Here is a 20,588-nt window from a genome sequence, read left to right as displayed (position 1 = left end):
GTAGGAGATAAGAAAATTCAACCCTCCTGGAAAACACTGCACGGCTTGGCTTTCTGCCATCCTTGAAAGCAGCCAGAGCTGCCCAAACCCAGAGCCTTCCCTGATGTGGTTGATAAAAATCTTACTCTGTTCTCTGAAGAATCCCCAAGAGAGATGGGCTCTAAAGAGCACAGCAAATCTCTCCCCCCACAGAGGGCTCTGTTCCTCACCCCCAGGTCAGTGATCCCATCTGCTCCCTGCTGGGCAAAGACACTTAAAGATGGAGAGACTTGGAGCAGTGGGAAGAAATCTGGCCCCATGGGGCTGTCCAGGGCATTGATGGCAAGTTACAGATGCACATGCTCTCAGTTTCTCTTGGCACAGAGCTGTGACCACAAGCCAGGACCCGTTGCAGCAGGAGATGATAATCATCATCTCCGAGAGCCAAAGCGGATCAGGGCATTCGCGTCACTTGAGATTAGCTGGCTGTTTAACATCTGCACAGATTTCTCTCTCCACCTCCACGTAACACCCCTTGTGCAGCTATGAAACTAATTCAATTCCCTTCCAAGAAAGGCTGAGTTGGAAATGTCACACTTTGTATATCATAGCACAATTCCTACAACGAAACGCCCAGCCTAAATGGCAGCGTTGGACTCCGGCGCTGTTCGAAGGCCAGTCAGCTAAAGCCCCTTCTGCTGCTTTTTAAAAATAGCTTACAACAGGGTGACCAAGTTTCATAAACACCCAGTTACTCTTGTTAGTACTCAGAGCTGACTGTTTTTTCCCGTTCAAAGGTGCTTCCCTTGCCACGCAGCGCAGTGGGAAGAGCACGCAAGCGGACGCGATGGGAAGGAAGCGTTTACACATGCTAATCACTTCCACCCAAGGAGCACAAGTACTCACAGGGAAACGGCGCTAAAGAAACAACACGACACTTCCTCGGCTGTCCCTGTTTGGTCACCATGAGGTACTTGGTGCTCAGAGCCGTGGGGCGAGGCTGGGGATAGCCTTTCCAGCCCCACGGGAATCCAAGGCGTGAACAAGGGGAAGGCACGTTGGCTTGGACCACAGAGGCAGGAGAAGCCGTTTGGCAGCGGGGCCATTTCGGCACCACGCTGGACCAAGGGGTCGAGGACAGATACTGGCCCTTTCCTACTCTCAGCAACGCAGGTCTGGAGACCAGAGTCCTTCCAGGTGCCACTTAGGTCATTTCACCATGCACATCGTTCTTCATGCCAGAACAGGTTTCCTAAGTTCATGTGGGGCCCTGTTTATTTTTCTTTTTTTTTTTTTTTTTTTTTTTAAATCCACTATTGTATTAAGAGTGTTTTTCTTTTGGCAGAGGTTACCGTGGGGCCAACGCTGTGCGGAGTCTCCTGCCTTCCATCACCGCTACAACCTCTGAGCCGGAGCTCAGCCCGGCCAACGCCGCTTATCTTCAATGAAGGCAGGCTTGGATTTCCCCCGCCGTATAAAAAATAGATCCAGGCACTCCCCCTCTCCCCCAGTGCATTCTTTGAAATGCCACCCAGGCCTTGTTATTGCTGGGAGGCTGGAAAGCCAGGGATTAACTGCCTCAGGCTGCACCAGGCTTTATTTGTCTAAGCAGCCAAGGGTGAGGAGCGGCCATAAATACTGTGAAATGCTGAGTGTCGTGGAGGGGCAACTCTGGGCAACACAGGCACCTTGGAAACAGGGATCATATCTTGGGCTGGGTGCAATCCTGGTGTGACCCATTTCTTTGGAAAGGCTCGACTCTCTACAACACAGGGGCTTTGAGGAACATCAAACTCCATCACCAGATGTTCAAACTGGGGATGCCAAGCTACCCCCAGTGTAGCACTAACAGTGCTACCTCTGTTGGTCTCTGTAGCACAGGAGTAACCAAACATGGTGGTGAAAATCCCACTGCAAGTCTGTCATCCAGGGGGACACATACTGGGTCTGAGCCTGCCTGCCTGCCCTTCCCTTGCACTCTGGAATGTCATAATACAGAGGGGACATGAAGACCAGGATATGCCCTGATCCCATCCCAGAACTGCCAGTGCTGCCAGAGCCAGCACTTACAGCCCAGGACCCGTCAATTCTGACAGGTTGACAAGAGCCAACAAAGCCAATGAGGAGCCATCAGGCCCAGAGACACACTCCATTAGCTAAATCACTTTACAAGGCATTGCTGAGTAACTCCCTTTGGAGGCAAGGTGGTTGCTTCCCCCCTGCTTTGTCCCAGCACAGGGATCCTGCACCGCCTGCCCAGCGGTGCGGGGAATTCCTTGGAGCGAACGCCTGCATCTCCCGTGGGAGCATCCCACCGTCCAGCTGGCTGCCACGCTTTTGGGACATGCCATTAAACCTCTGCCCTTTGCTTCCCGAGGGCCAGGGCCTGCAGCCTGGTTGAAGGGATGATGGGCACTTAGACCCAGTTACACCTCCCTGGGGACTCTGCTCCGGCTGAGTGACGGATTCCTGCGGGCGCTGGATGCCGTCACCTCCGCTGGGTGCGATTTCACTCTGAGCTGGCAGCTTCCAAATCCAAGCACAAACCACAGTTCGTGCCCAACCTTCTTAGCTCAGTAAATGTCAAGATTTACTGTCACTCACAGAAACTACTGACTTGACCCGCACTTTCGTCAGTATTTATTTTTTTGGGTCACTACGTCTTCCATCCATCTCAGAGGATGTCGGTATTTCAGGAATGGGGAAAACAAGTCTCGGATGGAGAGCCAAGCCTGGAGCCAAACCTCACTGTCAGCACACTCGTGTGTGTGTCTGTGCACACATGTACATGCTGCCCCCAGCCAACACATGACCTTCCACACACAGGGAAACCAATGGAGAGGCTTCCAGACTCTGCTACTCAGCTTTGGGCTTTTTGTGGGAATAAATGAAACCAGTAAACTTTTTACAGATTTCCCTGCTGCATGGAGAGCTCATGTGCCTCAGTAACTCAGAAAGATGATGCAGGAACCCAAACACCTTCATGGATCTCCTGGGTTTTGTGAAGGTGCAGACAGACCTTTACAAACCTGTGGAGCCACTGCCCAGTTTAGGACACCTGGCTCTGCCCTGCAGGGTCTGCCAAGCTCTGCCAAACCCAGACAGCAGCCAAAAAGGTGAACCTGCTGTAGGGTGGGGAAGGACCCCAGAGAGGAAGGGAACAGTGACCAAGGGGAGAGGCCTGGCTGCCATGGTTGTTGGTTACCCTTGGCCACTCAGCAAAGCCATCATGAGCTTGCAAATAAACTTTCCACTGTGACACAATTATTCAGGGGCCAGATCCTGAAGCCCTTCCTTCTCTCCTTACTCAGACCAGTCTCCACTGAAGTCATTGAGACATTGGCCTAAATACAGCTGAAGGACCTCAGGATTTGGCCCAGTAATAAAAACTTCCTTCCTTTGTCTACTGCTCACTCCACATGATCCCACTACGTCCCAGCCTCCTCCTGGGCATGTCTCCTGAGGCTGGGGCCATCAGTTGTTTTGGTTGATGCTGCTCTTCTGTTTTACCCTCAGCCAGACAGTGCCTGTCCCCTCATGCAGCTGTGACCTGCTGAGGGGGAGGGAGCCAGGGTGGCCACTGAGGAACAGGGTGGATTGTGGGGTTAAATTCAACTTGGCAGAGGCACAGTGCCAGTCCTGGGGACATGGATGTGGTGGACACCGTGAGGGCTGGGGGCAGTCTCAGCTTTCACCTCCCAAAAGGCAATTCCTTCAACACCTCCTCGAGGATGGGTTGGAGCATCTCCAAAAAAGTCTTTCTCCTGCCCTGCTGAGCATAGAGCAAACACCCTGGGCTCTACACCAAACTTTTATGTGAGGGGCTGGGTGAGATGACTCCTACCCAGGAAGGTGTAGCAGGAAGTTAACTCATCTTGCTGCAGTGGCATCTGTGCATCACACTAGGAAGTGACACCATAAGAAACACGTACGATTTTAAACAACTTGCAATAGGAATTTTGCTGCTTTTTCTGCCTCAGAATAGCCAGGGGGATGAAAAGCCCTGTCATCTCCCATGGGTACCTCATCCCCAAGCATGGCCATCTGAAACGTGCACTGAGGTTTGGGGCAGGAGCTTCTGCTTCCTTCCCGTGGCCACCAGCCTTGCACACACCTGTGACACAGACAGTGCAGTATCTGAATACATATGGACTGATACACCAATTCCCTTCACACCAGTCTCCCTCCTTGTGCTGCTTGCTGACAGAAAGCAAACACAAAAGGAAACTGAACTTGGCTGAAGGGAGAAGCATTTGGTCCTTCAGTACTGGCACATGTGGGTGATCTAAACCTCAGTCCTGCAACTCACAGATGCTCAGGTGGGTGAGCTGGTCATACAGTGGATCCCTCAGAGAGCATCAAAACAACCCCTGTGAGTTCCTGCTGAGGTCTTACATCTTGCAGTGAGATTTTTAAAATTGCTCGGCTGAAGCCAAAATCATCAGAGATGCAGTTCGAAGTGTGCAGCTCTAACCACGCCAGGGAACACAGAGCCCTGAGCAGCAGAGGACTGGTGATCTCAGCGTGCAAGGCTGTGGTGTGGCCTTTGCACAGGTCTGAGGGAGCCCTGTGCCTCCCAGCTGAGCAAGCTCACCATGTCCTGTTTCCCAGCACAGAGCACAGCAATGCCAACTTGGGCATTGAACGGAGGCCAGTGTCCCATCCAGTGGCAAAGGCTGGTTTGCTTAAGGCTTGTTCTTGAAAAAATACAGCCTCACTGCACATTCCACCCTTTTTAAATACATTAATTGCCATGGAAACAATGCTGGTTTTGGTATGGGAGCACAGCCTGGTGGCCTCCACAGATGCAAGATAAAAATCAATGGATACACTGACATACAAGCTGTATTTCAGGACCTTTTGTGGTTTTGAGGCTGGTCACCATGGGCACATGTGAGAGAATGGCTCAGACACTAACAAGATGCCATCTCCCATAGAGAGAAAGCTGGGGACAATAAAATATGCAGGGACATCTCCTTTGCAGTGTTTATCTGCATGGGCAGAATGTTCTTGTATGGGAGCTGCTCCCAGTACTGATGTGTGTGCTCAACTCTTGGCACTGGTCATCACTCCCAGCTCCTGCTGAAACATCCCAGCCCTGGCTGCCCTTCACATCCTCACTGCCAGTGAGTACAAAGTCTCACCTGGTCTCAGACCTTGGCAGGGTGGCTTTGCTCCATGCCTACCCTCTCTCCATCCACAGCCCTTCCCATCAGTTCAGATGCCTCACCAAAAAGAAAAAAAAAGAGCCAATTAGACAGCACTGAGGGAGTTTGTACACAAAGCAACACCAAGGGAGAGGCTGTGAGTGCCCTTCCCGCCCTGCCCGCAGCCGCCCCCAAGAACCCGGTGGAAAGGGCAGCCCTGGCTGTCCCCTCCTGGCGAGGGGAGTGCTGCCCTGTTCCCTGCCGTGCCGCCCATCATAAAGGGGTCCCTGAGCTGTTATCAGGCAGTGACAGTTTCCGCCATCAGATTCCTCCTGTCCGTCAGGAAAGCTAAATAAGGAACATCGTTCAGGCGGCTGCAGGAAGAGGGGAAATGCAGGGACATCCGGCCCAGCTGCCAATTTTTCCTTTCCCATGAACCACCACTGACCTCCACCAAGGGAGAACCTGGACAGCCAGCCTGGCATCGGCACTGCTCCTCTTCGCTTAACCCTTCCCTGGGGGATGCCCTGATCCCTGGAGCCTGCTGGGCAGGTGGCCCTGCCGTACAGGGTGGTGTGGCCATGGTGTGACGGTGCCTGGTGCTGCGTCACCGGCACTGGCACCACAGACCAAGGTGGGCAGACCAAGTGCACCAGCTGATGTTTGCCCATCCAACTGGAGCCACGGCCAGGAGAAGGGTCAGCCCCTCCACACCTGCACTTGGGTAGGCAGCTACAGCTTGCATGGTGGCAGCAGGTCCCCAAAGCATCTACTCGACCACTTCCCTCTTTGCATTCGCTGAGACCAGGAGTGGAGTTGAGCTTATTCTCTTGCTTATCCCTCTGAAACAGAGCTGGGGTTTTCCAGGCTCTCCCAAGAGTTGCAACCAGCTCTGGCCTGGCTGCTGTAGACAGGTAAAATCTCATCTCCTCTTTCTCTCTGCTCACGCCAAGGCTCTGCTCATCAGTAACAGGGACCAGGACAGTCTGCAATCCACTCATCCCTTTCTCACGGTCCTTCCTGGGGACAGCCCTGGGCTCCTCACTGCCTTTCACTGCACAGGAGGAGGAGCGGGGGCCTGGTTATTACACGCTTAGAAAAGGGGAGAACACAACACTTACTCAGAGTATCTCTTGCATTTCCCCACCATCCCGTTCTCTCTGTTTGCCCAGTTTACAGTGTTTTCCTGACCCCCTAAGCCGATCCTCCCTCATTAGCACATGATGTCCGTCCCATGGCACCTCCAGGCTTGGCCACAAAGCCTGCGTGAGGGATCCTCACCCTGGAAGGAGGGAGGCAGAAACACAGCAAGAAAAACAACTCACACGTGGGAGAAGTTGTAAGGTGAAATACAAGTCACTGGCTGAAAAACCTGTTTCTGCTACCTCAGCAGGGAAACGACTCCAGGAGAGGCTCCGAGACTCCCCACTTAATATCCTCAGCTTATAAAACTTAGTGGGAGTTTCAGCACCGGCTGCTGCGGGGCCGGCTTTTCACCTTCCTCCCGCTGAACTTGCACCCAGAGATGGAGCGGTTTGCCCGCAGCCCCCTCGACAAGGCGAGTGGCCACGCTGGGCTCGAGGGCTCGCGCCCCATCGCCGACTTGACCACCCGCCATCTCCACTTCCACCGTTCTGTGCTAACAATGAGGCACCGCAGATGGGCAATAACGCCGAAAACATCACAACTATTCTGACCAGAGAGAAAAAGCCCCCTGGGACCTGGCTAACCCCCTCTTTCAACAACGTGAAACAAGAAACAAAGGTCCGGGATAGCCAGAGGCAATAAAAATCCTGGAATTCATTTAACCAGTCACTAGATGCCAGTGCAGCTGCAGCAGTGTTTCTTTTCCTAATGAAGGACAAAAGATAATTCCAGCTCGGGCCTAGGGCAAGGCTCAGCTCTGATCCCCCCAAAAGAACCTGGCACACATCAGAGTGCCCCCCATGGCACTCAGTTGGCATGAGACGTGTACCTGGCTGCCCGCTGCCCCTCGCCCAGCCGGAGATTTGCAGGAGCTGCGGGGGTAGCTGGGGCGGGTCAAGGACAAACATGGCACTGGGCACCTCTGGCTCACAGTCCAGAGTGAGAAAGAGGGCTTTCAGCTTTAACTAACCACCTGTGGATTTTTTCCTTGCAAAATCATCTGTTTTTCCATACACAACTGCCCACGGACCCAGGCAAACATCTCACACCCGCAGGGCCCCACGGTGACGAGCTCCACTGCTGTGTGGCAGCGTGCAACAAGCCACCAGCCTCCCACTACACTCCACATCCTCCCGGCATGGGAACCCACCAGGAACTGCCTTCTCCGGGTGAGCTGTGATTTCGCAGCCCTCAGTCGCAACGCCCCGGCCCGTCTTTCCCAGCGGAAGAGCCCTGTGACGTTTAGTCATTCCTCACACGGAAACCACCACGACTGCTGGCTCCCCACCCTCCATGGGCAGCGCAGCCTGCAGGGTCCGGCCACTGCAGGGATTTCTGCTTCTCCTCACACATGCAGGACCTCCTGGGATCCCCCTCACTGCTGGCTTATTGCAGTTTTCCCCCCTCCCTAGTCCAAACATATAGTTCCCCTAAATTGGGAGTGAGGGAGCCCCCCACCTTGCCCCCATTGCTTGGGGCTGTTTCAGCCCAGCAGGCTGAATGCAAAGGCACCCTATTTATTTGGAAATGCCTCTGCTGTGCCAGCTGGAGTGGCTGAGGAGGAGGTGGGTGAGGTGGGTGCTGTCTCCATGGCTCACCTCGATCCCCAAAACTGTTGAGCTGGGCAGACCTGGGGACCTACCAAGAGCCCCCTCCTGCTCTGCAAGGCAACCTCCTGAGTGCTGTGGATGTCCCGCACGGCACTGGAGAAACTGTTGCCTGGCCACGGCCCCATCCTGATGCCGTTCCCGTGGGATCCCGCTCTCCCTTTCCCTCCCCAGGAACTGCCTTGGGACGCTGGGAACAGCCTGTTCCCTCCTGGCCGGCTGGGAGCACCTACCCTTCCCACGCCTGCCCTGGAAAACACCACACCAACACGGGGCCAAGAGAAACCCTGAGGACAGGGATCCCGCTTGGAGCAAGCCCATGGGAGAGAAGCATCAGAGTGGAATGGGACACGCTGGAGGAAGCCCCCTCCACCCCATCTGCACTGGCTGGGCACATTGTGCTGCTGGGGGAGTGTCCCCCTGCCCAGACGTCAATTTGAGCTCAGCAACTGACGCCCTGGTGGGTGTTTGTGCAGGCACTGAGCCGTGGGCTCGCGTGCCCGTGCCAAATCCCAGGGCGGTAGTTGCAGCCCACTCATCTGAAATCATCCTTAAGCAGACAGCAGGGCACAGGAGCCATGGCTGGCCCCTCCCTGGCAGCCCCCCAGGGACCACGGGCTGCATCCCTCCTGTCACTCACCTCCCCAGTGGAGGCCTTGGCTCTGCCTCATCGCTGACAGCGGCCGGGTTCAGCCCAAGCAGGGTTTGCTGCGCACTCGTGGCTGTTGCATGAAAGGGTGTTGCTGAAACGGCCCATGTTTATTACTTGCAATAAAGCGACCGCTTCAAATCCCAGCTGCGCAGGCAACTGTTGCTGCTGGCACGGCCAGTGCTGGCCCGTCCGAGCGCCCGGTCGGGGGGTCTGTGTGATCCTAGAGGGGGGCAGGTGGTGGCAGCCAATGCAATCGGCTCAGGTCCTACACAAGCACGGCCCCTTCCCTCATGCAAAAGGGCAAATGCTCTTGGAAGCGGCAATCCAGCGTCCCCAGCGGGATTATTTGGCTGTGGGATACTCAGCATTGCTCTGTGCCCAGAGGATGCTGACTGAGGGAGTACACACTCTCATCACCATCCACAGAGTGTTACCTCAAAGGGCCCTGGGATGATGGGGCTGAACCTCTGCTTGCTCTCCACATCCCGCTGCCTGCACAGGGCACCTCCCCAGCACCACTCCATCCTGGGTGCACTGTGCAGTTGGAACATGTAAGAGCTGTGTGCTCTTGCTAGCCCATTTAATCAGACACTGGGGTGCAGGAATGAGAAGGACGCAGTGCCAGCAGAGACCTTTCATGATGCTGAGGTATTTCGTCCTTCCCAGGTGGAACAGTCTCACACCTCAAGCCCTACTTTCAAGGGGAGCAAACATTTGCACCCAGCTGGGATTTTGATTAATGAGGAATTTGTGGGTCCTTCACACACTGACAAATTGATCTCAGGTAGAATGGAAGAAGAGGAAGCAAATTCCCAGGGTACAATCCCCCAGCTGAGCTTCACATCATTCTCCGTTTCTGCACTAATCAGTCAGCACCGAGAGCTTCAAAGCTCTGCACAGCCCTGCGCTGGCGAGGCCACACAGCACGCAGCCGGGCTGGCCACAGCCTCCCAGGCACTGCTCCCGCACCTCCAGGAGATGAAAGAACCTGGGAACAGCTACACGACGCTTTACAAATTGCTAACAGGAGAGCTTTGAACAGTCGCAGCTCCTGCCGTGACTCCACCAGCAGCAGGTCCCTTTCTGTCCGGCCTCCTGGAGCTCTTGCTGGGTCCTTCAGCCCCACGGCACCAGAGCTATCAGCAGCATTTTGGGCAGAGCAGGTTGATAGTGACGCTGCTGGTGATGCTGTCCATGCCGCACCTCTGTAACCCTCCCGTGAGCTCACTTCAACAACGGCAGCAAATGCCACCAGTGACAGTGAGTCACTGAGCTGAAGCTACAGAAAATTCTATTTACGCTCCCAAAATTCATCTTCCCATGTTGGACGCTTCCATCATCACTAACTTTTTTTTGGTGTTGCTCTGACTGGGGCTGTAAATGCTCTACTTGAGCAAGCAGGAGCTCCTCTGGGGGTAGCAGCTGGGGTGCCCTGTCCCTGCTGCTGTGGCAGTGCCCACCCAGCTCTGCCCTGCCCCACGGTCCCTGCTCTCTGGAAGGGTGTTGCAGCCCCATCTCCGTAGTGGCCCCACACCCACCGGGCCAAAGCCATGGACGAGGGTTTGACTCTCTGCCCAACAGCCTTTTGCCCCAGAAGCGCTACGGGAAGTTCACTGGGATCTGCCTTGGGTGACTTCCCAGGCGGACCAGAGCTGGGAGAGGCAGGCTGGACAGCATGGTGTGGACCCCCGCCTCCTCGCGCCTTCCTCCCCAACGCGCTGCCCGGCACACACAAATTAATGACCCTGTGCGTGAAAAAATAAATAAACAGACCCCAGACTGGCCTCCAGCCTGTCCTCCGGCCGGGCGCGTCCCTGCGCAGGGACATCCCTCCCTTGAGGTTTCTCCCTGCTCGCAGCGAGACACCCGCGACACGAACACGGCGTGGGCTCCCCCCAGCCCCGGACCCCGTGGGGACCGCAGCAGGGTCCTCCCGACCCGTCCTCTCGCCGCGGACACGCTGTCACCGCCGTCGGGGACACCCGGGCGAGCGCCCCGGTGCGTCTCGGTCGGGGATGGGTGACCCCGGGACGGACTGTGCCGGTGCCCGACGGGGATGGAAGACGCCGGAGCCGAGCGCGCCGTTCCCCGCCGGGGACGGGGGAGCCCGGGACGGGCAGCGCCGCGGCACGGCATATCCCCGTCCATGGTGAGGAATGCCCTGGTGGACCGTGTGGGTCCCTCCGGGGTCTGGGGGACACACGGATGGCAGCGCCGAGTCCCGTCCCGTCCCGCTCTGCAGGAGCAGCCCCGTCCCCAGCGCGCCCGCAGGTGCGGGGCGGGCGGCAGAGCGGGCAGGGCAGCCCCGCAGCCCCGTCAGCTCACCTGCCTCCGAGACAATGCCGAGCCAGAGCCAGAGGGGCAGCGTGCAAACTCTCCTCATCTCCGGGGCTGCCGGCAGGTCCGTGCGATGCGGAGCGGTGCGAGCGCCCCGCGCCCGAGCTCTGCTCCCGCCGCGCCCCAGCTGCGGCGACGCGCGGCGGCGGCGGGCGGGGAACACCGGGGCCGCTTCCTTTTCCTCCGCCCGCCCGGGCTGCCCGCCGCCCTCCGCCGAGCCTCGGGGCGCCGGGCGGGCGGGGCGGGACGGGGAGGGGCGCGGAGCGGGCTGGGGGGTGGGCGCACCTGCGGCTCCGGGCACCGTCGGGGGTGTGCGCATCCCTCTGCACACGAGTGTCCCCACAGGTGTCCCCTGTGTGCGTGGGTCGCCTCCCCTGCAGCTGGCGACAAGCGTGCCCCACACCTCTGTGCGTGGGTGTGGGTCTGCATCAGCCCTGACCCGTGGGCACGTGAGCACCCACACACCTGTGTCTATATTCATGAGCACCCCCACACCTGCGTCTGTGTTCACACCTGTGCGCACCCCTGTGCATCCCCCTGCACCTGTGTGTGAACGCCTGCACATCGCGTGCTCTCCTGTCCGTGCCTGCGTGCACATCCCGGCCTCTCAGAGGCAGAGGGAACGCACACGAACACCCTCTCACCTCAGTGTCTGAGCACCTCATGCGAACAAACGCATCTCACACCTGGCTGCACGCACACCTTCATACATGTGCACCCCCGCAGTTCCACACCTCACACCTGCATGCACACCCCCAGGCACGCGGTCCTGCACACACCCCTGAACCTCCTTCCTCCTGCACCCCCTGGGGCACACGAAGATGCACACGCGCTTGGCACCCACACACTTGCACCCCTACTCCTTGGGGTGCACCGGGGCCCCAGCTCATGCCGCCCATCCCTGCACGGTGCCAGCAGTGTGGGGCAGCCACGTGGCCCCCCAGCACCGCTCCACGTGGCACCTGCACCCCTCTCTGGCGGGTGTGCACCGAAACCCACGCACACGCCCGTGGCGTTGGCAGCCGAGCGGTGCCGCCCCACTCGTGCCAGCGGCGCTGCCCCCGCACCGCTGCCACTGCCAGCGACGGCGACAGCGGCTCCGGCTCCAACGCGCCGCAGACGGGGGCGATGGCAGAGTTTTGGGAGCGCACAGCCCTGGCCAGCTGCCTGCGCACCCAACGAGCGCCGAACGGATGAATTAACACGGCCCCGCGCTGCGCCCCAGGGGGTTATTAATTATGCTCGCTTGTAGTCAGCGAAGAAAGAGCCTGAATGAGAGCCATGTGCTCGTGGCTTCGAAAAGGCATGAAAACTTGTGGTGCGCTCAGCTGCTCGCGCTGCCAAACCTGCAGAAGGAACCACCCCATCCCCCTCCTGGAGCCCTCAGAGGGACCCCACCACACAAGTCTTTTTGGCCAACACAACCCATCCCAATTAGTCAGTTTTTAACCCTGGCAGTGCCGACTGTATCACTCTTCGGCAAACTCAGATTGAATCACTTCCCTCCTTGATCCCAATGGAGCAGAGAGTGGCCGTGATCCTTCGTCCCAGATGGGTATCCAAGCTCCTGCAAGTTTCTGGAGGATAGATTGTTAGAACCTGCCACGATAAGGGAGAGCCGGGGACAGCACAGAGGGGGAACACTGCCCACCATTACAGGGTGAAGAGCTGAGATTGCGGGATCAGAGCCCTTCCCAGTGCCGGGGGCTGTGATCAGGGAGAGGACAGCCATGAGGCTCCCTGCCATGGCAGTGTGCCCACACTGGGGACAGCATCAGGAGTCATCGTGCCCCTAAGGCACGAGCAGCGAGGTGGTGAGGGGTGGACAGTGATGGGGGGATGAATCACATTGCACTGCTGAGCTGCTGGACAAAATGCACAGTCTGGAGAAGCTGAGTGTGGGAGCAGCAGAGGATCTGACCCAGAGTTGAGGGGGAGGGAATCCTCTGGCACCCAAAAAATCAAGGAATTTTGGCATCCTCCATCCCTTGAAATCCAAAGGTGGCACTGCACAGGTGGCGGTGGCCAGGACAGGCCTGTCCATGCTGCCATCTAATGGCAGGACACTGGGAAGGGCTCGCCCCGCCACGGCAGGGAATTTTCCATCACAAACACAGGGTGACTGTGGGACCGGTGGGACCTTTCCATTGTTGCCGCCCTGGGAAACAAAAGGCTTATTTTAAAATCTTGTCCCCCTTCCAACACGTGGGGGGACCCGAGGAAGCAAAGGTTTCCCCAAAGCACAGACAGGTCACAGCGGCAGTGCCAGGGTAGCAGCTGCTGGACACTGGAGCCTCAGCATGGCTGTGGGAGAGGGACACTGGGATGGCTCCGGGGACACCCAGGGACAAAGCAAAGAGGTGACCCACACGGGAAAGACAACCTAGTTCTGGAGGCAGATGGTGAGATGCATGAATCTGGATGCTGGAGCACAGGGGTGCTTCATCCCCATGGTGCCCACTCTCCCATCCCCAACCCCTCCTGCCCAAACCCAGGGCCAGGCCCAGCTGGTCACTGCATTCATGGCTGTGGTTCCTACTCCATGGTGCTCTGGTTTGTCAGTGAAATGAGTTTTTCAGGCACCATTTAGGGGCAGGTAGCATTTCCCCACTGGGCTAACGCTGCAAGGCAGCTCCGAGCACTGTTTTCCCTGCATGCAGGAGCCACTGTACGTGCTGTGTGCGGGGCAGAGGCTCTGCCTGTCCCAGCCCTGCCCCTCCAGCAGGGCCAGGCAAGGCCATTATACCCCAAAATGTGGCACTACCAGAGTGCAGCACACCATGGCCACCACGCACAGGCCGGCAAAAGGAAGGACATGCTTCTGCACCACGTGCATCCCAGGCCTGTAGAGCCCCAGGCTGTTCAGTGCTCCTGGACAGGACAGTCTGCCTGCACAGGACATCCTTCCCTCTGGTTTCTTCTCCTGCCCTGGCACAGGCATTAGGCACGCCCAGCCCTGGCACACTGCAGCAGTGATGCCCAGGAACGGGAATGTTCCTTGTGGCACTGTGGGGGGATAGGGCCCCTGTGCCACCCCCTGGACAGGCAGCTGGGCAGTGAAGGATGTGCTCTGTCAGGTATCCCTGTGCCCAGCTGTGGGAGCTGGAAAGTCTCACACCTGGCCCTTCCCACACTGCAAAGCCGAGACTCTGCAGGGGTCAAGAGGGCTGCTCTGTGCCCCCAGGCTGTCTAAACACCCTAGAGCTGCAGATCCCCCCAGCATGAAAGCCCCGAGCAGGCCCAGCAGGCAGCGCTGCCTTTCTAATGAGCTTTATTAGTGACCGAGTCAGGGGGAGGCAGCGCAGCAGTCCCTGGGCTGCAGCGGGTCCCACGCTGGGCACGGAGCTCCCTCTGCTGCCGGCCCGGAGCCCTTGCCAGGGAAGCTCTTCCAGCGGAGGAAGCCCAAGGCCGGGATGTGGAGTTGAGTGTCAAGAGGCACCTGATGGTGCTCTGGGACCAGGATCCTCCTCCAAACGGGTGGAAGCACAAAGGGACAGGAGGTGCCAGGAGCCCGTGGCCACCTCCACTGCAGCCCCGTGGCTGCCGTTACTGTACTGTGCCATGCTCAGACATGGGAGGTTCTTCTTCCAAGGGGTGCCAGGAACCTCTGGGAATGCCTGGTGGCAGCCACAGCCCGTGCCAGAGGGAAAGGAGGGCAAATGGGAACTGCGAAGAGACTCATCCCCCTCCTTCCGCCCAAAACTGAAAACAAAACAGCCCCTCCACCACCCATCAGGTAGGTCTGTGCGTGCACAACTGGCCCTCAGCAGGGCCCCAGGCAGGAGCCAGGCTGGTGTCCCCAGCACAGCCCCATCCCTCACAGGGCCAGGTGGCAGAGGCGCATGGGCTCCATGTTGTCCCTCCCGTCGCTGAAGCAGGTGCTGAAGAAGGGGCAGTATCTCTCTGCAGAGACCTGGTGGAAGGTGAAGAGGTGGGACATGTCCCTGGCGTCGAAGAAGGTGACAGTGCCCTCCTCGCAGTCCAGGAAGACCCCCACTTTCCGCAGGGGGTGGCGGGGGGTCAGGCGCACCCAGGGGGTGGCGGTGGCCCAGTATTCCGTCCTGTTCCGCAGGCGGAGCGTCCAGTAGCCGTTCTCCGGGCACAGCTTGACCTTCACTGCCCGGTCTACAGTCTCAGCAGCCACGCCCAGGTCCCACTTGGTTTTGCTGCCCACCCAGACCTCCCAGTAGTGCCGGCCGCTGTCGAAGGCCTGCGAGCTCAGGACGTTGACGCACTGACGGAAGCGCCGGGGGCTGCTGGGGACAGGCTGGGCTCGATTCCTCTCTGTCACTGCTGTCAGGTCTCTGGAGAAGATCAGGTTGGGGTGGGCTGACTCAGGGTCAAAGGTGAGTGGGGCGGGAGCTGCGGAGACATCAACCACGGCATTTACTGGCAGCACATTCCCTCTGCAGAGCATCCCCGGCCCGCCACCACCCAGGACACCCATCCCTCACACCGACGTGCTCACCAGGGGAGATGGAGCGCAGCATCCGTCTCCAGAAGGTGTACTGCAAGGGGCCGCTGTGGCTGTCCCTGTAGTACTGCAGGTCCAAGGCAGGCTGGGTCTCCACACGCACCGAGGGCCTGGGGCAGAGAGCAGCAGTCAGCCCCTCTGCTGAGCTGCTGCTGAGGCACGTGGGGAGAGCACGGGCAGGGCTGCTTCATGAGGCAGATTTGGTGAAGACAGGACACAGAGCTCCCTGGCAGCTGCTTGCTCTGTCCGATGCAGGTCTGCCCCTACTGCAGCAAGTGGCTCAGGGCAGAGGTGTCTGAGACTGCAGCACTGCTTGTGGAGCAGGGATTCCCAGAGCAGACCTGCACCCAGTACACCCCTGCATGGGTGAACAGGTCAGGCCTGTGGAGCAGGGCTGCATCCCAGGGAGGGAGGGAGGGGACACAGACACACTCCCCTATGACAGTTCTAGCCCTCAGCTACTCCCAGCCTCAGACAAACCCACACCTCAGGGTCAGTTTTGCAGCCTCAAGAGTAGGAAGAAGCTAAGAAAGGGCAGGGAGAAGCTGAAGCACCCACAGTCTGTTGCTTCAGCGTTGTTCCCTCTTGCAGCACACTTGGCTCTTGCATCCCTTCCAAACCAGCACGTCTCCTCTACCCACTCTTCCAGCCCAACCGCTTCAACACACGTGATGTTCCCTGGGAGGAGCACCCAGTGTTTGCTGGGGACCAGCCTCCCCCTTGCACAGCACCAGCAGCTTCCTGAGCAATGTGTGATGCTTTAAAAATTTGGGATAAGATGCTGCTCCCATGTGGTCCCAGCCAGGGACAGAGATAAGCTCCTGAAAAGGGAATCAGCTTCTTTCATGCCAGGCACGTACCTGATATCCAGGCTCTCCACCTGCAGAGAGAAGCAGAGAGAATTAGCAGTCACTGTCTGTAATTCATGCAGATGCACAAATAAGCTTCTTGTCCTGCCTCCTGCTGACACGCAGCACAGAGAGAGGAAACCAAGCTACCAGGACCCCCTTCCTGGGGAAAACCAACTGGGCACTTGGACAGAGAAGGAATAAGGCTCCCAAGACCCACCACATCTGAGATCACTGTATCCCTTGTGGCTAAAGCCTCCAGACTCTAAGGGATTGGGTAGATAATCCAGAGGGATGACAACGAGAATGACTTTCAGGTACAACTTAATGCTGTCATTTAGGACTCTCCCCATCCCAAATTCACATCCTGAAACATCCCTCAGCCTCCTGCCAGGGTCAACCAAGTAGTCTCACCTCCAGCAAGGACACTTCTTCCATCTTGCCCAGGCTCTGCTCAACATGCTCGATGTCCCTCTGCAGCGCTGCCATCCCCTCCTCCAGCCGCCCGACGTGCCCGCGCAGCCGTGCCAGTGCCTGCTCCTCCTTCTTGCCCAGATCTGCCAGCACAGCTCTCTCCTCTTCCTCCAGGATCTCATGAAGGCGAGCAAACTCGGCCCGGATCTTGAAGTTCAGCTCCCCAAACACCTTCTGAGAAGAGGGAAGAGGTAGAAGATGAACCCAACAGCTAAAACACAAGTAGGTGCACAGGATGGATAGGTCTGTAAGCTTACTCTGCTTACAGAGCCCTGGAAATTTGAGAGTCTTAGACAAAGCCATGACTTTTTTGGATGGAGAACAGGACACAAGGAGAAGTTTTGGGGCTGCAGAGCCAAAGAGGAAAACCCCAAAACCAACACAGAAAAACAGCTCTACCAAAGGCTCGGTCACCTTAACTAGAAAACCTTGCACACAGCCACAGCCTTCCCCCACACCACCAGGAATTTGCCTGTGGGCAAGACTGGACCTCTTTAATTTTTCCAGAGCTGCAGACTCAGCTGTTCTGGTTAGTTTGGATTTATTTCACATCATTCCAGACTGTGGGCAGAGCTGCCTGATGCTGGTAACTTGCTTTCTTTCTCAGATGGCTCTGGGGGAGCTGCACAGACTAATCTCAGTCATTAAGGCTGATAAAATCTCATTCAGCTCTTTTCAGAGGTCACTTTTTTCCAGTTGTTTACTCGGCCAGCCAGCCCTATGGTGCTCTTGTAGCCTTCCTGCCTGTTTACAAGAGATAGCCAATGAGTTTCTGTTTTCCCAAATTTATAAGCTTTTAATCTCCAAGTAGAACCTTAGCCCTTGTTATTTTCTCAAGGAGTGCTTCCTGAAACGCACATCCATTTCTCCACACAGGAAGACCACCTCCCTCAAGATACACCTGAAGCTTCACCAGCCTCCCTTTGCTCTGGCAGGTGCTTGTGCTGACACACCAGAACTGTAGAGGACATGCAGGGCCTCCCTGTTCCAATTTGCTCCTTTATTCTTGAGACACAGCACAGCAATGGGACAGTATGTGCTTATTTGCTAATACTTCTTCACTAACCTCAAAGGTCTGTTCCACATCTGGCAGTGGGACAGAGGTATGTGCAGGCTGGGGGATCAGAGGTCCCAGTCAGAAGACAGTCTCCCATCAGTTTATCTCACCTCTGAACTACTTCCCTTTTCCTCAAACTCACCTTCCTTAGTTTTTAATACTTTTATGCCACCCAAGAAGGAAGCACAGTCAGCCTCTTGCTGTTCTTGCTTCCCTGATTTGTTCCAGGAGGGAGCCTGGTGCCTCTCAAGCTCACAGAGAGCATTCAGCCTCCTCCCATCACCTCAGAGCTTTGCAATGAATCCAAACACCATCCTTGTGATGAGGCCACCACTTGTGTAGTGCCAACAATGCCGCTGACCCAGCTCCTTCAGCTTTGCTGCCACCCCTTCAGACACATGAGAGGATTTTAGAGCTGCCAAGGATTAACAGCCTCCCAAACAGGCAGCACTGCAGAGCCAGAACAGGCTGCTCACCCCACAGCTCTCACCATGCCTCAGCCCCGCTGCACCAATGCACTTTGTAAACACTGCACTAATGAGTGCTTAACGCTCTTTCCAAAGCCTCTGCTGAATATCCAGCACGGATGGGCTTTGGCCTGTGTGCAGGGGAGTTTGTGCAGATCTCCTCATAGTTACTCATCTAGATCTTTACAGGAAGCTGAGCTAAACCTCAGTTGAAGTGCTACACAGATCCTCTATGAACACTGACCCAGAGGCTGCAGAAATAGAAGCTCCGCCAGGGCATTACCGTGAGGCCACAGATCTCCTCCTGCACCACACGCTTCCTCTGCAAGAACTTCTCCATCTCCTTCTGACGAGCTTGCAAAGCATCTTCCAGGTGTTTCTGCAGGAGGACAAGAAAGTAAGGAGGCCATTTCACTACTTTGCTGTGAGTCAGGAGCAATCCCAGTTCCTAGGGTCAGCATCAAGAGGAGACTGCAACAGGATCTCATATAAAGGCTGTAAGGAGGAGCAAGCACCTGATGCACAGGGCTTGAGAATTATGCATGTGTGCATGTAATGAATCCCATTTATTTTTAAGACTGGGAGCTCCTGTCTGAGATCTCTCTTTGCAGAAGCTTTAAACCCTGTTTACTGTGAATTGAGCTGTGCAGGGACCGTCCCCTCAAGCACTGTACCTGGCACAAGCAGCCTTCACCCTTGGCTGCACGGTCCCTACATGAGAAACAAGAAGGCTGTGGTGGGAATCAGGAACAGCAGTGATGGAAACAAATGCAAGAGCAGGAAGGGTTCAGAAGACAGACAGCTGGAAGGAAACGGGGAGAGGGAATGAATGAGGAAGAGACACAAATGTCACTGCACTTGGGTCAGGTAAGGTGTTGCAGTGGAGGAACTGTCTGTGGGAGGAGGCAGTGGTGGGCTTGTGGTGGCTGCACAGGGCTCATGTGGCACCTGTCCCCTGCTCCCCAGCCTGGCAGAGGCCACTCACCTGCATCTTCTGCTGGTGCTGGGCGGAGCCGCAGAGCCGCACCTTCTCCACCAGCCCCGCCAGCAGGTAATGCGTGCGGAACGCCCGGCTGGGGAACTCCCGGCGGCACTGGGGACAGGAGGGGACACGGGAACAGCTGTCCCAGTAGCCCTGGATGCAGCCCTTGCAGAAGTGGTGCATGCAGTCCAGCATGACGGGCTCGCTGAAGAGCTCGCAGCAGATGGCACATGTCAGCTCCTCCCGCAGGCTCCGGTCCTGGCTCCTGCCCGCCATCCCTGCTGGCGCACAGGTCCCACCATGAGGTTCCTCCCACCACCATCCTCAAATCCCCTTCCCTCTGGGCTGGGGCGGATTTCTGCCTCTCCCGCGCACTGGGGCAGGGTTTGGCTACAGACCTCGGGTGGGAGACACGGGATCTGCTCAGGCGTCGCGCTGGGTGTATCCAACGCTGGAAAGCCCCGAACTCTGGGAATTACAGAGCAGCCCTGGCCAAGGGTCAGTGCCTTTGCAGAGGAACAACTTTCTCTTTACCGTCACTTCAGCAAAAGTGTTCACAGCGTCTGAACAGGGCCCCAGGGAGGGGGGCCAGCAGTCCCCACCTACACCACGGGTTGCTCCGGGGTCAGCCCCGCTCCGTGTGTCGCACCCGTGCACTCCGAGCCCCGCAGCGCGCCCCGCCCGCTCCCCTGAGCGCAGCCCCGGCCCCCCCAGATCCCGGGGAGCCCCAACCGCGCTCACACCGTCCCGTCCCGTCCCGTCCCGTCCCGTCCCGTCCCGTCCCGTCCCGTCCCGTCCCGTCCCCGCCGTTCCCGCAGCACCTCCGAGCCTCGGAACTTGCTGCCTCCGCCCCGCCCCGCCCGAGGATTGACATCCGCATGGACCAATCATCGCGCGGACGGGCCGCGAACCCGCCCGCTCATTGGGTGGACTCCTGCGGAGGGGCGGGGCGAGGAGGGTCCCGGCATGTGACGCGGTCACGTGCGCGCGCGCCGGGCCGGGTGGCGGGGCCTCACGCGCCGCCCGCGGGAACGCGCGTGCCGGACGGGACGGGAGTGACGGACACTGAGCGTGCACTGCCCCTATACTGCCCCTATACTGCCCTTGTACTGCCCCTGCACTGCCCCTATACTGCCCCTGCACTGCCCTGCACTGCCCCTGCACTGCCCTGCACTGCCCCTGTACTGCCCTGTACTGTCCCTGCACTGCCCCTGCACTGCCCCTGCACTGCCCTGCACTGTCCCTATACTGCCCCTGCACTGCCCTGCACTGCCCCTGTACTGCCCCTGTACTGCCCCTGTACTACCCCTATACTGCCCCTGCACTGCCCTGCACTGCCCCTGCACTGCCCTGCACTGCCCCTGTACTACCCCTGCACTGTCCCTGTACTGCCCCTGCACTGCCCCTGCACTGCCCTG

General features: G+C 57.7%; 2 protein-coding genes across 5 annotated transcripts in view; both read right to left on the bottom strand.

Annotated features, from left to right (window-relative positions):
* FLT4 (fms related receptor tyrosine kinase 4) overlaps positions 1-11,005 on the bottom strand; it is a 56,668-nt gene extending 45,663 nt beyond the window's left edge. For all 3 annotated transcript variants that reach the window (XM_050312132.1, XM_050312133.1, XM_050312134.1), the window contains exon 1: positions 10,857-11,005. In XM_050312132.1, coding sequence (XP_050168089.1) covers positions 10,857-10,914 — 58 coding nt within the window. In that variant the 5' untranslated portion in view covers positions 10,915-11,005. The remainder of the gene's footprint in view (positions 1-10,856) is intronic.
* Positions 11,006-14,129: 3,124 nt separating this feature from the next.
* Positions 14,130-20,018, bottom strand: LOC126638228 (zinc-binding protein A33-like). 2 transcript variants are annotated; one of them, XM_050311939.1, is made up of 7 exons: positions 19,992-20,018; positions 19,174-19,448; positions 18,472-18,567; positions 16,605-16,838; positions 16,203-16,222; positions 15,337-15,452; positions 14,130-15,230 (listed from the first exon to the last, which is right to left on the bottom strand). In XM_050311939.1, exons 2-7 carry the CDS (start codon positions 19,444-19,446, stop codon positions 14,686-14,688), a joined length of 1,284 nt encoding a protein of 427 aa, XP_050167896.1. In that variant the 5' UTR covers positions 19,447-19,448; positions 19,992-20,018; the 3' UTR covers positions 14,130-14,685. The 2 variants fall into 2 exon arrangements, with proteins under 2 accessions (XP_050167896.1, XP_050167895.1); XM_050311938.1 differs by lacking the exon at positions 19,992-20,018 and adding an exon at positions 19,569-19,792.
* Positions 20,019-20,588: the final 570 nt, after the last annotated feature.

Source organism: Myiozetetes cayanensis, unplaced genomic scaffold (assembly GCF_022539395.1).
Source record: "Myiozetetes cayanensis isolate MyiCay16 unplaced genomic scaffold, myiCay2020 scf17, whole genome shotgun sequence".
Lineage (NCBI taxonomy): Eukaryota > Metazoa > Chordata > Aves > Passeriformes > Tyrannidae > Myiozetetes > Myiozetetes cayanensis.
This window is presented reverse-complemented; position numbering and strand designations above follow the sequence as displayed.